Source organism: Notolepis coatsorum, assembly GCF_963971535.1.
Source record: "Notolepis coatsorum genome assembly, chromosome: 2".
In the NCBI taxonomy this organism is placed as follows: Eukaryota; Metazoa; Chordata; class Actinopteri; order Aulopiformes; family Paralepididae; genus Notolepis; species Notolepis coatsorum.
In genome coordinates this window covers 38,551,230-38,567,950 of record NC_140166.1, presented here as the reverse complement: position 1 = coordinate 38,567,950, position 16,721 = coordinate 38,551,230, and the positions used below count along the sequence as shown (strand labels likewise).

Here is a 16,721-nt window from a genome sequence, read left to right as displayed (position 1 = left end):
TATACGCTTTTGAGCAAAATAATCTAAAATATCAAAACTGATCTAGCGAATGTCCGCAGCAGTACTGGAGTTGAATGTACATACCAACAGTGGTGACTTTTAAAAGTTTTAGCATTACAAAACGTTTGAATTCTTGAAGCTACCCTTGTGCTTCCGGTCAGAAGGCGCTCGTCCTTCCGGTTAACCCGTGCGTGGATTTGAAAGCGTACGGTTCACTTCACTATGCAAACCTCGCTCTATCGGTGTGCACCGCATTTACAGGAGCGAGCTAGCTAACACCGTGCAACAGACAGAAATGATTCCTCGTCATATTTTACGGATATTGTTCCTCAGGAACAACACTTGTAACTTCAGCCTTTTGCACCGTGCGTGTCGAGCAGAGGTAGCTTGTGTACGAATAAACTATTATTGTACTAATCCTCATAATAAACCTTTTCTTTTGGTGGACTGATGCAGATAATAGACTTGTTCGCTGTATACAAACATACCGTGTTCGAGCCCATCAGCAATACCAAATGAGTCACGTGACTAAATTGCCTCGGACCTGCGCGAACTACTGCGCTAAAATAATACGATGGGGTTCTATGGAGAAACCATGGCACTCGCCTGACTAAAAGTAGTTTCAAACGAAAACGGCTGGATGTCATTTAGCCAAATCAGCATGGCTGTGAGTGTGAGTCTTTCACCTTTTACATAATAGCATTGGCATGGATTGATTGTTTAGATCGCTAGCATGGCTAACAAATGCAAATATATTGTAGTCTGCTCCGTTGTTCTGACCAGGATTACGTTCCTTTCTGCTCCGGGGATGCGCGCGCGCACACTGAGTCTGACGTAAACAGCGAACAGGTCTGGCTCTGGGATACAAGTAGAAGAGGTTTGGCTTGTTTATGGATCGAATCTGGATAGAATCTGGCCATCTGAGAAGTCAAGAGTGTACATATTAAAATAAAGAAAACGACCCCTGAACCTTGGCTGTGGTGGTTTTACCCTACCATAGCATTTGCAACACAATGAAGCAAAGGAAATTTTTTAGATTCGTTGAGATGGGAAAAAAGGTATGGATATTTTATTAGGGCTGAACAATTCATTGAAATTTTCTTGAAATCCCAATATGGCCTATAGTGCAACAAATCTGCTGGAGGTGCAATATTTGTTAGAGGCGAAATATGTCAAATACCATTCTAAATGTGTCAATACCATAGTACAGTGTACACAGACAATTTGAATAATATAATTCCCTCGCATATCGTGAATCATATCGCAATATCAATCAAAATACTTTCAATAAAATATTTTTTCTAAATCATTCAACGCTAATGTTTAGGTAATTATCCAAGAGATATTTTCTTCCCCCCCCCAAAAATACACAGTGGAGCTTTAAAGTAAGCACATTGCATGTTTAGCCTTGTATTTGTTTTGTTTTATTTCATTGTATTATTTATTTAAAGGTGTTATAGAAAATGTTTATGGGTAATCATTTATAAAAAAAAAAAAAAAAGCTTTTAGAAAGGTGCAGAATAAAAGTATTGCTTTCCCCCCAAATTAATATTGATTAATGAATATATAATGTTTTAATATTTTGCGGGTCCAAAATTAATGTTGTTTACATGTATCCCCTCCCTACTTCCCATTTCCCCAAATGGAATGCACCTGATTGGATAAATGACATGCTGCCACATCTAGTGGCTGAATGTTATCTATAGCACCTTTAATAATTTTTTTGTTTGTCAGGAATGATGTTACCAGCGTTAAATTATACATTCTATATCTGTCACAGAGACACTTATGCACAAAAAGTGACGAGGTGCATCTGGCAGAAGAGGCCAGCAAGAAATATGGGTCTCCAGCTCAGACCATATTTTCCAAAGTGATTGACAAAAGTATTCCTGCAGACATAATTTATGAAGATGACAAGGTAAACTACCTCTCTCGAATAATCATACATCAACATGTTTGGCACCATGTTCCATGTTGAGTCCAACCATTGATCAACACTCTGCCTAAGAGATTGAATCCATAATGTAAATTCAATACTTTTATATTATCTTGTCTTTGTGTATTTCAGTGTTTGGCCTTCAGAGACATCAGTCCGCAAGCCCCCGTCCATTTCCTCGTCATTCCAAGGGTGCCTATCCCAAGAATTAGTGAGGCTAAAGATGACGATGCAGAGGTATGGCTTGTCTTGTGTTGTATAGAGTATAGGGTTACATTTGCACTCTGGCTAGATTACTATTTATTTTCGTTGTACTGTATTTGTGTTGTATAATGACAATATATTTGAATCTAATCTAATGCACCAATCTCAATGGTATCACTCTAGTTCTACCAGACCATCCGAGTAAAAGAAAAGTTAATACATGCAATTCAAAAAGACTCACAACACTGTAGTAGTTCCCAGCTTTTTCTCACTTTATTACATGAAAAACAAAAGTTTCCAGCCCTCACAGGGTCCCTGTCAGGTCATGTCTTCATACAAAGCTGACGAAGAGCCTGTGAATTCTCTTAACATTGTATTCTGTAATAAAGTAAGACAAATATTGGGAGCTACAGTACAGTTTTTGCATGGCATCATGGAACACCGTGTCTGAAGCATGATGCAATCATTGGTGTAACACATTAGACTCTATTGATTGATTGATTAGAAAATGCATCAATACTAAACAAATACAATAAATGCTTGTTTTCCCTTCAAACCTTTTATTTTTTCAATTCTTAGCTGTTAGGACACCTCCTGGTTGTTGCCAAAAATCTGGCAAAGAAAGAATCTCTAGGTGAAGGATACAGAGTTGGTAAGTTACCATTAACACTACAGTGGTATGAATGGTCAGATAACTGCTGCTATTCCAGCAAGAAATGTTAGGGATTGTTAGATTTCTTTAGGGGAAGACTCCTCAAGTTCAACTTTTTTTGCCCTGAGCAAGAATGCCTGAGAAATATTTCTATATCACACGTGCGCGCACACACACACACACATTCAGTTTTAATACAAGAGCACCGTACAACCTTCTGGACAATACAATATTTACTCTGCTGAGCACTTGTCAATCCCATCTATTTCCAATCTTAGAATTTAGCTGGCTCAGTCATGGCATATCGGGCTAATTCTACATACAGTAGCCTATGTGCCTCAGTTCTATGCTATTTTACTGAGGCAAACAGCAATAAGCAAACAGCCTACTTGCAATTGTTCATGAATGGTTCATGTAACTAAAACTGACTTTATGGTGTAAGTTCCTGTGTGTTATGTTCAATTACCTTGGCTTTTACTGAGTAGTCAACGGGGCACTCCACGCCCCTTGGCTGACTGTTCTGGAAAGGCTCCTTTGATTTTTGTCAGCAGGTCCTCTGATCTTTTTTGGCAAATCCTCGATAATGAGGTGACACAACATTCTACTCTACCCCAATGTGCTCTGCCATACACTCCATATGGGGCACAATCACTGGACAGAAATAGCTAGCATGTTAGCTAGGTAGCAGTAGGCTACCTTGCTTTGGTTAAAATAACATGCCAACATTTTGGGAAATTAGCTTATCGTCTTCTCCAGAGAGAGAGACAAGAAGATAGATACCAATTTCCTCTCTGTGCGTGTGCGTTCAGTAGAAAGCTATCTGGCTGCATGTTAGCCTAGCTTAGCACAATGAATGGAAGCGGACATGAGCCTAGGCATTGTCCAACTAACACCTCTCCCGAAGGCTAACCGGTCATGTCCGCTTCCATTCATTGTGCTAAGCTAGGCTAACATGCAGCCAGATAGCTTTCTACTGAACGAATTAATGATTTTTAGGAGAATACAGGAGGGGACACACACACCACTGTGGATAAATGGGGCTGTCGTGGACAGGGGGACACACACACCACTGTGGATAAATGGGGCTGTTGTGGACAGGGTGAGCAGTTTTAAGTACCTGGGAGTCCGCATCACAGAGGACCTGACATGGACAACACACATAGACACCGTAGTAAAAAAGGCAAAGCAGCGCCTCTATCACCTGAGACAATTAAGGAAGTACAGAGTATCGGGGAAGATACTCTACTCCTTCTACTCCGGGGCTGTAGAGAGCATCCTGACTGGGAACATCACTGCCTGGTTTGGAAACTACCCAGGACAGGAAGGCCCTACAGAGAGTGGTGCGCTCAGAAGAGCGTACTACGGGTATTGCACTACCACCCCTGCAGGACTTATACAATAGGAGGTGCAAATCCAGAGCCTGCAGAATAATGAAGGACCCTCACCACCCCAACAATAGCCTGTTCAAGCTGCTGCGGTCAGGCAAGCGCCTCTGCATACACTCAGCAAGAACAGAGAGACTCAGGCTCAGCTTCTTCCCCCAGGCCATCAGAACATTGAACACTGATCTCTCCACACACACACACACACACACACACACACACACACACACACACACACACACACACACACACACACACACACACACACACACACACACACACACACACACACACACACACACACACACACACACACACACACACACACACACACACACACACACACACACACACACACACACACACACACACACACACACACACACACACACACACACACACACACACACACACACACACACACACACACACACACACACACACACACACACACACACACACACACACACACACACACACACACACACACACAGTTAGGATAGCATAGCATAGTGACATAGAGTATAACTGTATGTACATAGGACTCATTACCTTTTGTATTTTATCTTAGTACTTTTATCATGTCTATTTTATTTTATTCTATTATTATTTGTATTTTTTGCACAATCGAAGCGGGCATGGCCACCTTCATTTCACTATATCTCTTGTGTATGTATGTGAGGAATAAACCTCTTGAATCCTGAATAAAATAAATTAAATATAGCACAATAGAATATAGTACAATTATAAGTAAAAAATGTAATAGGAATAAGAATAGGCCTGGGCCCTCATTTATCAACAATGCGTAGAAAGTGTTCTATTTTCGTTCTTAAGCACAGAATTTAGAATGTGTGTACGCACAGAAAAATCGGGATTTATCAACCGTGCGTACACGGGTCCTACACACACTCAGTGTTGATAAATGCCATTTGTTCTGCGCTCGTGCACGATTTTAAGTATTTGCATATAGAACCGCCCGTAATTAACCATATATGTTAATGAAACACCCCCATGAAATGTGGAAAAGTGGACTAAACCGAGCGAACGCGGGGGAGAAATACGCGACAGGCTGACAGACGTGTACACGCTACGGTGATGTCGGATATGATATCTATTAACTTAAAGACCATTGCTGCCTGGGCAGCGCAAACACTAATAAAGACCATTAACCACTGTTTGGCGTTGGTGTCATTAATAATAACCATGCTGGAATATGAATGCCCTTTTTCGTTTTGTTCTTTTAAAGTTCGATTACCCAGGGATTAAAGTTCTCCGTCAATTTGATTCCAAATTGCGATGGATTTTCCGTAAATTTTCTACCTGCATGGTTTAATATGATTTGTAGAGGCATACAATCTATTTTGATGTCGGTATTAGGTATAGCCTATATAAATTATATATGCAACAGTAATTTGCGCATAACGCAGCATGGCACAGACATGTCACACGGAGCCCTGTGCCTGCATACAGTAAACTAACATGATTGTTAATATAACTGTTGTCCTTGTATCTATACTATACGCTTATGAAAACATTTAATAATATTTATAGGCTATATGCCCTCGTTTGGCCATAATAGCCTATTCTCAAATGGCCAAATCTCCTCGCTGACGGACCCATGTATAGCCTATATCATATTCCTATATGTCTCCAAGGAATCGTGGGGCTCGGGGAGGAAAGGGAACCCCTGCTATAACCTATCCTTTATAATGTTATATGCTATTTTATTTACAGTAGTCTATTTATGATTTGTTTCCATAGCCGGTCTCAGTTATGCTGTGGCTGAGATGGGTCGGGATTAATGAAGCTGATAGGAGACTGCTTCTCGGCTATACGAATTAAAGCCACGATTGAAAATAATGTACTTCCTTCTTGACAATAGCATATACTATAACAATAATACGAGAGTACAAGAACAAAGAATCTCACTGCCATGTAGCCTACGCCATGTATAGCCTGCCTATGTGATCAATAAAAACGCGAACTTGAATTCCATCATCATATTTATATGTTGTGTCTGTCCACTATGTTTGTTACTTTGTTATTTTTTTCCCCTATGTAAAGCGACCTTGGGTCTCTTGAAAGGCGCTATATAAAATGAAGCTATTATTATTATTATTATTATTATTATTATTATTATTATTATCACGTCTGTGCGGGAGCTCACAAATAGACTGTTAGTCTCAGTGAAGTTTCAACAGAGGTCATCTATTCTAACCAACAAATTGAAGTAGAAAGCATTTTGTTTTGACCAATCTTATTTGGAAACATGGCACACAAAATAATAGTATTTCGCTTTTTATTTTAAACAATATTTAATCGTGTTTGGAGGTGGGTGTTCTGCGTCTCATTTCTCTTTGCTTGAAAAAAAGGATCTGACTGTAGCTCGCAGTTCAAGCTGCAACGGTGGGGGCTGCTCTGACACCGTAGCGGTGAGGGGGCCGGCAAACAGCGCTATCCGTGACTGCATGCCGTTGAAATCTTCAAACCGATCATTGAATTGCATTTGCAGTGTTTCAATGTCGCTCCTGTACTTTCCGACGGCTCAGCCATCGGATTTCTGTGTGTAGCTGCAAGTCGCCATAATCAGTGTCCATCTCTTCCAAAAAGGAGACAAACTTTCTATGGTTTAGTGACCTGTTGCCTCCACTAATTAGATTGGTAACCTTGGTAACCAAATCCATAACATGGCTGTATTCAAGCTTCTTGGCACAGAGAGCCTCCTATATCAGATAAAAAAAAAGAAAAACGATTTAACGACTCTCGCATATAATTTTACTACACTCGACTCGCATTGGTCATTATAGTGACGCACAATAGATGGAAATTATGTTAGCGAACTTACCTGATGTATAATGCAGTGCAGCATTGGACACTCAACGCCACTCTGCCTTAGAAGCCCGGCGAATCCATCGGTAACAACAGCCGACAGTTTATCAAAACCCCCATATTGCTGCACGGCACTTTCAACAGCGTTGAATATGTGCACACTAGGGCTGACCCCTATTAGTCAAATAGTCGACTAATCGATCGAAAGGAGTCATAGTTGACTGCCAACTCTTCTTAGTCGAATACAATACAAAAAAATAAAAAAATATTATAATTTTTTTTTTTTTTTTTTAATATTGGCCTGGGGCCGCATGGAACGTCGGTGAGGGCCGCATGCGGCCCGCGGGCCGCCAGTTGCCCCTCCCTGAACTAAATGAATGTGTACAACACAGTTTCCACATGGGTGTGTGAGAAAGTACGATGCAAGTTTTTTGTGTCAAAGGTCATGGAAATTATGAGGTTTTTGGTCGTGGAATGTCACTGAGAATCTTGGGAATTTCACTATCGTCTAAAAAGGTGTGAAACCTGACTACATTTACGCCTCTGTCGTCTGCAGTGATCAATGATGGGAAGCATGGCGCTCAGTCAGTCTACCACCTTCACGTCCACGTCATGGGAGGGAGACAGATGACGTGGCCTCCAGGATAATGGTTGTGCGTGTGTGTGTGTGCATTTAGCCAGTTTTCGCGATATGTGTAAATGTCTATCTCTTACTCAGGCTAGTTCTCACAATCATGTTTCCCAAATATATCAATAAATGAAACTGATGATGACATGATGAAACAACTGCAAATAAAGACACAATTTGAACAATGGAAACCTGTGAATTATTGACCCATTCAAAACAACAGTCTACTGTCTTAATTGTTTACTTGGTAAGGTGTGAGAAGGGTCTCATGTTTAGTATATGTAAAAATGTACCAGTTGTGAAATCATGTCAAACGCCCTTTTTATTTTTTAGACACTATGTACTATTTATTTATACTAGGGCTGTCAGTTTATCGATTAATTAGATTAATTAATTACACAGCAAATTATCGCGTTATGAAAATTAACTTTACAAAAAATATATATATTTTTTTTATACTTTTTTTTTTATCTCATTCATTCCATAATAACGTAGAATACACATTTACAGATTTCAAATTGAGGATTCGTTTGAGGATATATAATAAAAATTATTTAAAAAAAAATAAGTAACTATAAATGTTCTATAAAGGTTAGAACGTCCGTTCGAAGAACCCTGACGAAGTTTGAATCCCAAAAACAGGCTTCGGGGACAGCCTTACCATATTATTATATTATTTATATTAAAATGGAACTCACATTCATTGTGATGGCACAGTATGATGTCATAATAGATCATTCTAGAACATTTGTGATGTCACAGTATGATGTCATAATAGAACATTTGTGATGTCACAGTATGATGTCATAATAGAACATTCTAGAACATTTGTGATGTCACAGTATGATGTCATAATATAACATTCTAGAACATTTGTGATGTCACAGTACGATGTCATAATAGAACATTCTAGAACATTTGTGTTCTATATATATTCAACAATGGACCTGTCTCAAACCCCGCCCTCTTTTCTTGATCCTCCAATCACAACTGTCGCTTGTTTGTCCGAGGTAAGCGACAGTTGTGATTGGAGGATCAAGAAAAGGGGGCAGGGTTTGAGACAGGTCCATTCTCTAAGTGAGACGGGGTCCAGTAGAAGAAGAGGAATAAGAAGAAGAAGAAGACCGGACTGAACACTAAACAACACATAGACTGAAACCTGCATTTCTCAACCAAGGTGCCTTGCCACCGTTTTGCTGTGGAAAAGTGAGTGTCCACAACGGCTAGCTAGCTGTTCTACTTGAATACTGAATATTAATATTGAATCAGACAATATTGAATACTGAATGTTAATATCAGACCATATTGAATACTGAATGTTAATTCAGGTTGACAGTTGACTGCAAAAGTGTGTGTAATGTCAACAGGGCTGTCAGTTTATCGTGTTAATTAGATACATTAATTACACAGGAAATTATCGCGTTATGAAAATGAACTCAAAATTAATTACAATTTTCTTTTTATCTCATTCATTCCATAATAACGTAGAATACACATTTACAGACTTCAAATTGAGGATTCGTTTGAGGATATATAATACAAATTATTTAAAAAAAAAAAAGTAACTATAAAGGTTCTATAAAGGTAATAAATAAAGGTTAGAACGTCCGTTCGAAGAACCCTGACGAAGTTTGAATCCCAAAAACAGGCTTCGGGGACAGCCTTACCATATTATTATATTATTTATATTAAAATGGAACTCACATTCATTGTGATGGCACAGTATGATGTCATAATAGATCATTCTAGACCATTTGTGATGTCACAGTATGATGTCATAATAGAACATTTGTGATGTCACAGTATGATGTCATAATAGAACATTCTAGAACATTTGTGATGTCACAGTATGATGTCATAATATAACATTCTAGAACATTTGTGATGTCACAGTACGATGTCATAATAGAACATTCTAGAACATTTGTGTTCTATATATATTCAACAATTCTCTAAGTGAGACGGGGTCCAGTATAAGAAGAGGAATAAGAAGAAGAAGAAGACCGGACTGAACACTAAACAACACATAGACTGAAACCTGCATTTCTCAACCAAGGTGCCTTGCCACCGTTTTGCTGTGGAAAAGTGAGTGTCCACAACGGCTAGCTAGCTGTTCTACTTGAATACTGAATATTAATATTGAATCAGACAATATTGAATACTGAATGTTAATATCAGACCATATTGAATACTGAATGTTAATTCAGGTTGACAGTTGACTGCAAAAGTGTGTGTAATGTCAACAGGGCTGTCAGTTTATCGTGTTAATTAGATACATTAATTACACAGGAAATTATCGCGTTATGAAAATGAACTCAAAATTAATTACAATTTTTTTTTTATCTCATTCATTCCATAAGAACGTAGAATACACATTTACAGACTTTTTTTTAATATGGTCCATTAAATGTTCTTGGTATCTGATTCTAGGGAAATATATGGATCTCAGGGAATGTATTCCCAGTGTCAGAAATACTGTGTCTGTTACTAGGCTTGAGTAAATTGTAATTAACCAAATGAGAATATCAATACATTTTTTTTTATCTTTGACTGTGAATAACACCATGCTCAAATTGACCAGACCTGAAAAATCGAAGCAAATTAATAGATGGAAGATGATTAAACAGAAGGTTTTGTAGATACAGTACTGAACTATGATTATAGAATATCAGGCATAAAATGGTTATGCGATTAAAATGCGATTAATTAGATTAATTAATTACAAATCCTGTAATTAATTAGATTACTTTTTTTAATCGCCTGACAGCACTAATTTATACATACACATTTATAATTATATATAGTTTTGGTGGTTCCCTTGTAAGTATAGTGTATGTGTATGTCTCAATCTAGCATTGTTATTGATAGATGTGTAACTACAGTATTTACCTACATATTTAGCACAGGCACGTGTCCAGCAATGAGGACAGTGTTCGTGTGACCGGGTTGTAAGACTGAATGACCTTGGTGCCCACAGCCGAGGTTACTGTGTGTCATCTGAGAACGGGTTTGAACTTTCACCTGTATTTACTAAAGCACAGTGTGCAGCGACATCTTTCAATAGAAAAAAAAGATAGTCAGATATGAGACATGTAAACCGTTGACAGTAAATAAGTGAGTACATTTTTATTTGTATAGCACATTTGAAGTGAAGAGTGTTACGAAGTCCTGCTTAACATTAGAACAATGTAAGAATGGAATACAATAACCGCACTCCTATGTTGTGACGTGTAGAGGCATCTCTGCACAGGTGTTTGTACGATTGTCAGAGTAACAACGATGCATTTGACTAACATGACATATCTTGTCAAAGTAATGTCAGAGAGAAAGACAGCTGCGTAATCTTTTTTGTTCTAGATCTTGTGGGCCAAAGTCTCATATTTCTTATCTAGCTTTATCAATGTCTGGTGATGTACCCTAATCAGGATGGGAATCTCAATAGCTGACTCAATAAGTTACTCAAGTCAAGTTACATGTTTTAGACGGATACATATCGATATTAACAGTAACTGCAAATTATAACATCAAACTCAGTTTAAAATCAACAATAGCAATGCTTTTTCCTTTCCTATGAATGTCCTGAAGTAGAATAGTCAAAGCTAGTCCAGACTGATAAGACTATGTTTCTTGGTCAGTTCTTGCTCTCCTCTACCTTTAGGAAGTAACCTTTGATCCAAGTGTGTCGCTGGATCTTAACTGGTCGGCTCAACCTCAGTAGGTGGGCACACAACATTACGTAAGTTTCCATGAGGCTGGACTGACCTGAGTGAGTGGTCCGTTGTGTTGTACCCTCATACAAGCCTCCCATAGGCTTATTGGGCTCCTAGGACCAGCTGTTCACAACACTCGTGCCAGGCAAAATCTGACCCCGGTTTGTCCTGCACCTGACTGCTCAGTCAAATTCATGTCATTCAGCTCTGCCTCTGGATAAGGTAGGCTCTATGTAACATTCTCTATTTCAATGAAATGTGATGTTAATTCAGAGGCATGGGGGGGGGCATAGCTGCTTATTCACAAGAATGAGACGTGAAGCAGAATCGGCTGGTTTCCGAGTATCTAAATGTTTTAGGTCTCATTCTGTTTTGATGTGTTCGCTTGTGTTGTCATGGTGCTCGTAGGCCAGTCTCTGCCCTTGTAACTACTGTTAAGTATGTGTTCTCACATGTCATTGTGGACTGGGTGAGGGTCATATTGTCCACATGGTAACTAATAGATCTGTCCCTGCTATGAGGCATATGGCTATTCAAACTACATTTTAAGTATAGATGCTTTTCATTGAGGACATTATTCTTTACCAGTAATGTCTACTACATAGATTACCCTGTAATTATAACTGTTCAACTAAGAGGGCATTGACATAGTGGGGGAACAAAATGCAATGCACCACAGTCCCCTTGAAGATGTGTTTGAAATAAATACACCATGTTTGAGGAGAGCAGGTTCCTCGTCTTCTCATTGTTTGGTCAACAGAGTCACTCTCCTCAACCAGGGGGTCTAGCTAAACACTAAACAAATACCATTGTCTGGGGCAGGGCGCCGAGGTCTCCACTGCTAGATCCCATCCTTGCAAACAGACTGTAAGCATCTAAAATCTGGAAGATACAGCGATGTTTCCTAGGTCAACTTAATACTTTTATTACATGCCTGAAAGATTCACTTTTGGAATATAAAGCCAAGCAGTTGCAGTGTCTTCTCAAAGAGCACAACTCATTCATAGGTAATGTACACACTCTTCTATATAAATGACAAATGGGAGTAAATGTATGCTACCTTTTCATAAATGTCAGCGAGAGGTACTTTGAAGAATGTTTGCTTAATGCCGAGCAAAGGCTGCGTCTTGGCCACCTCTTATTGCCACACTATAGTTTTGTAATTAGGATGAACTTTGCCCCAGTACAATCTCCACCAAAGTTACCCCGTACACCATGATGTCAGATTAATGGGCTGATTATCTCTACATCTGAAATTAGTTAACAGATCTTTTAAATTATGTCAAATTATATATTTCTCATTATGTTAATTGTAGATACGGTCATTGATTTGATTTGTTCGTTTATTGATTACAAATTAATATTTGTATTATATTGAATGACTATGTCTTGGTAAATTACAAGAATTTGAAGTCAGACGCTCTTGATGAGGCAACCGTTATGAATAGCCTCAAATGACCCAACCAACATTCTGGCACAATGTCCACGGTTTCAACACAGAGAACTGCGATAGACCGTGACGTGTTGCAATGACCTCTGTGAACGTCTGTCTCTTATAAATATCCAAAGTGGGATACCCATCTCTGTGAAATCTCATCTCTGTGAAGAGACTGATGGGAAAGAAATCCTCTTCACACAATAACTTTATTTGTCACCCGACTAATGCAGTATGCTCTCCCCTTATTCAAGCACGTGCAAGATGTCTAATCAAGAAGATACAGTCAACAATGGAATCCCAGTTATGGAAGATAATACTGACAGGTATGTATACAAGTATGAGGATGTATGAGGATCATTATCATTAACCGTAAAATAATCTCATTAAGATTTAAGCTGCCAAGCACCATATGATTTCAAATCTAATAATCATAATAATAATAATAATAATAATAATAATTATTATTATTATTATAATTATTATTATTATTATTATTATTATTATTATTATTATTATTATAATAATATTTCAACAGAGTTGGATATCATCTTTCAATCATTTCTTCTCAATTCCCTCTACAGTACTCAAAAGGAACAAGCTCGGCTAGATTCGGAACCCCTTCAGAACCAGGCCCACTATAGTCACCTAGTCAACAGAGGGGCCTCGGACTCAGAACTACAGAACTGTCCTGTAGAATCCCACCCACTGGAGACTGCTACGAATCCAGAGCCCTGTATGCCGTCGGGTTCGGAGAGCCAGGAGAGCCTGGTGGAGCCAGAGCCCTGTACCCTGTCGGGTTCAGACAGCCAGGGGAGCCTGGCGGAGCCAGAGCCCTGTACACCGTTGGGTTCAGACAGCCAGGGGAGCCTAGTGGAGCCAGAGCCCTGTACACCGTTGGGTTCAGACAGCCTGGTGGAGCCAGAGCCCTGTACCCTGTCGGGTTCAGACAGCCTGGGGAGCCTAGTGGAGCCAGAGCCCTGTACCCTGTCGGGTTCAGACAGCCAGGGGAGCCTAGTGGAGCCAGAGCCCTGTACACCGTTGGGTTCAGACAGCCTGGTGGAGCCAGAGCCCTGTACCCTGTCAGGTTCAGACAGCCTGGTGGAGCCAGAGCCCTGTACCCTGTCGGGTTCAGACAGCCTGGTGGAGCCAGAGCCCTGTACACCGTTGGGTTCAGACAGCCTGGTGGAGCCAGAGCCCTGTACACCGTTGGGTTCAGACAGCCTGGTGGAGCCAGAGCCCTGTACCCTGTCGGGTTCAGACAGCCTGGTGGAGCCAGCAGTGATAACGCCGTCCAGTTGTGCTGAGGCAGCAGGTAAGAAGAACCCTTTTTTTAATCTTAGGAAATGATTTATTAAAGGAGAATGCCACCCATTTTAAGAATGTACATAATTATGTTCCGGTTTATATAGCATTTCTTTAAAACCTTGTTCATTTTCTATGGAGGAGCGGCAGCCCCAGATTTGACATCCTAGTGACATCACTGATTGTAGATTTTTTGTTTCGGGAGAGAGCTGCATGACTGAACAAATACTGACTGAACTGTCCCGAGGCACAGGAAGAATATGAATTCTTAAAATGTGTGGCACTCCCCTTTAAAGTTTTGTTGGAGACTCCCCTTCTCCTTGTTGGGGGTTAAGGGCGAGATGTGTTGTAAGGTGGGCCTATGTGGCCCATTGAGATGTGTAACTGTGATAGTGGGCTGTCTGAGTAAACTTCACTTGACCGGTTTGACCTGGAATAGATGCCTTACAACAACAGCAGGCTAAACTAAATGCTAATTTATTGATTGAATTCGTAGCTGAGGGAGAGTTGTGTGTCGAAATGAGTGACTAGAGCTACCTGGAGTGTATGTATGGTATAGACGTGCATATAAATGGGTGTCTAGAGGGGGCGGCTACGTGGCGTAGTGGGCAAGGCGCTCGCCACGAATGCGGAGACGCTGGGCTCGCCTGTTCGACCCCAGCGCGCCACATTGCTTTCAGTTTAGCTGGTCGTTCATACTAATACACATTGGCCGTATTAGGGGGTGGGAAACTGATGGGTGGGGATCGGGCGCTGTGGACAGCGACTCCTACAGGTCGGTTGGTGCGCCTGCGCAGTAGAATCAGGAAGTGTCGGGGGCAGCGTGAGCCTCCCACGCGTTACTCCTCGCCACTGAGAGATCGAGCTGCGCAGGTGAAAAGATGCGACTGCTGTTACCTCAAGTACCGGAGGGGACTTGTGCTATGTATGACTTAGTCCACATTGCAGCCGGCTTGTGGGAGGCAAGAAACAGCGTTCGTGACAGGGGAGGGTTGAATTGGATGATACGAAATTGGGATGGGAGAAAATATAGAAAATGGGAGAAAAAGTGGATCAAAAAAAAAAATTGGTGTCTAGAATAGAGCTCTATAGGGGCTTTTGGAATGGACAAAAAATAAGCCTTTCTCTGTTGATCAATAGATTGCGTTAGTAGCTCAATGAGGGAGACAGTTTGTTACCATGGTGTAAAATGGTGTAAATGACAAAATGATGGTAACAGCAGGAAAGAGTCCTGAAATATATTAGTACTTAAGTAGAAACAGTATTACTTAAGTTCAGATATGGCTAGAAAATTACTCATGTAAAAAAGTAGCACACTTGAAAAAAGTACTCAATTACTTAGTTACTTCAAAATGTCCCTCACACAAATGTAATGGCTTGTTTAGGTGGTCTTTGAAATATATATATCATAAAAAATTTAATAAAAATAAAAAAGGTTGGCTATAGGCCAAGGTTTTGGAATAGTCTATTTTTAAAATCACATCTGTTAAGGGTTTACATTATTTATCAAAGAAAAAGGGTAACACATGCACATTCCACAATTAGAGACTGGGGCAGAACAATTATATTTCATATTTATCATCAGGCAAACATGAAAAGAGGCTTAAATGTTTTGATTAGATACTAGTCTTCAGAGTTTGTGAAGATTATTAGGCCTACTTTAAACAAAAAAAAGCATTGAGGCCTAGCCCTCATTTACGATGACATTGATGTAAGAGTAAATTACAAATCGCTTAAAGATTTGTTTTTCAATCTCATTGCATTGTTCAACAGAAATGTAAAGTTACTCTGACGTTATAGCCCTGGTGTTATAAGATGTTATAGCCCTGTGGCAATCCGACTAAATCCCCTTGAGAAACCAGTTCAGATAGCCAATCTATAGTGCCTGAAAAGATAGCATCGTCTACTCCTTTACGAGTTGGTTGTCAGTAGTTGTAAAGGATATCAGCTAGGCTAGCCTAGTCCACACACAAGTAATGAAATTAGTTTACTACAATTTAGTTAATTTTACTTAATCCTCTTCATCCCCTATGGGACATGTCCTCTCTGTATTATAGGGACGCTAGGGACATGTCCCTGCCAGTGCTGAAGCCAGAGAAACATGCATCAGCAGCTATCCTATTTGCAATATACAATCAACAACCTGGACTTGTCAGTAGAAGTCATAGGCACACCTGTAGACTATTTAATCTCTGAAATATCTTTTGGTAAGGTTTTTTGGACCCAATTTACTATCAAATTGTATGCAGCAAGTGCACATGTAGGCCAAAGGTCACAGCTCTGTGCCAGGTGCTTTTGGGCTTCCCAGGTTGAGTTATTTTAGTGGTTCAAAAACATCCAGAGCAACTCTTACTATATTTATCACCCGCTAGCAAAGGTTAGCGAATGTTAATCTTCCATAGCAAATTATCACACTGATCCCATGAATTTCTTTACATTTGAAAGCTTCATGTATTGATACTAACTTGATACTCCTTTAAATGAACAGAGGGCCACGCCTCCTCATACTAAATAGTTAGATGTGCTCAGAGAGAGTGCACTAAAACACTATGAATTGAAAATAGGGGACCCTGATGTAAACAAGACAAACGTCTTTCTCTGATCTGCATCCCCTTAACAATTGTATGTATTGAGCCGTAC

At 39.9% G+C, this 16,721-nt stretch overlaps 2 protein-coding genes across 6 annotated transcripts in view; both read left to right on the top strand.

Moving 5' to 3' along the window:
• Nucleotides 1-173: 173 nt before the first annotated feature.
• hint2 (histidine triad nucleotide binding protein 2) lies at nt 174-7,799 on the top strand. 5 transcript variants are annotated; one of them, XM_084307279.1, is made up of 5 exons: nt 174-382; nt 1,781-1,918; nt 2,069-2,173; nt 2,720-2,792; nt 7,560-7,799. In XM_084307279.1, the coding sequence occupies exons 1-5, from the start codon at nt 296-298 to the stop codon at nt 7,649-7,651; spliced, it is 495 nt and encodes a 164-aa protein (XP_084163405.1). In that variant the 5' UTR covers nt 174-295; the 3' UTR covers nt 7,652-7,799. The 5 variants fall into 5 exon arrangements, with proteins under 5 accessions (XP_084163405.1, XP_084163404.1, XP_084163408.1 ...); XM_084307278.1 differs by having other exon boundaries at nt 174-391; XM_084307282.1 differs by lacking the exon at nt 174-382 and adding an exon at nt 423-667.
• A 4,383-nt stretch (nt 7,800-12,182) lies between these two features.
• LOC311223072 (long-chain-fatty-acid--CoA ligase ACSBG2-like) overlaps nt 12,183-16,721 on the top strand; it is a 31,663-nt gene continuing 27,124 nt past the window's right edge. Inside the window, exons 1-3 of the mRNA XM_084307802.1 lie at nt 12,183-12,348; nt 13,031-13,102; nt 13,361-14,091. Coding sequence (XP_084163928.1) covers nt 13,041-13,102; nt 13,361-14,091 — 793 coding nt within the window. The 5' untranslated portion in view covers nt 12,183-12,348; nt 13,031-13,040. The remainder of the gene's footprint in view (nt 12,349-13,030; nt 13,103-13,360; nt 14,092-16,721) is intronic.

Bases quoted from the DNA above. Each gene is read 5' to 3' on its own strand.
- hint2 (XM_084307278.1), top strand. From the start codon at position 296: ATGATTCCTCGTCATATTTTACGGATATTGTTCCTCAGGAACAACACT. The intron at 392-1,780 runs GTACGAATAAAC...TATCTGTCACAG, and splicing joins GTCGAGCAGAGGTAGCTTGT to AGACACTTATGCACAAAAAG. The intron at 1,919-2,068 runs GTAAACTACCTC...TGTGTATTTCAG, and splicing joins TAATTTATGAAGATGACAAG to TGTTTGGCCTTCAGAGACAT.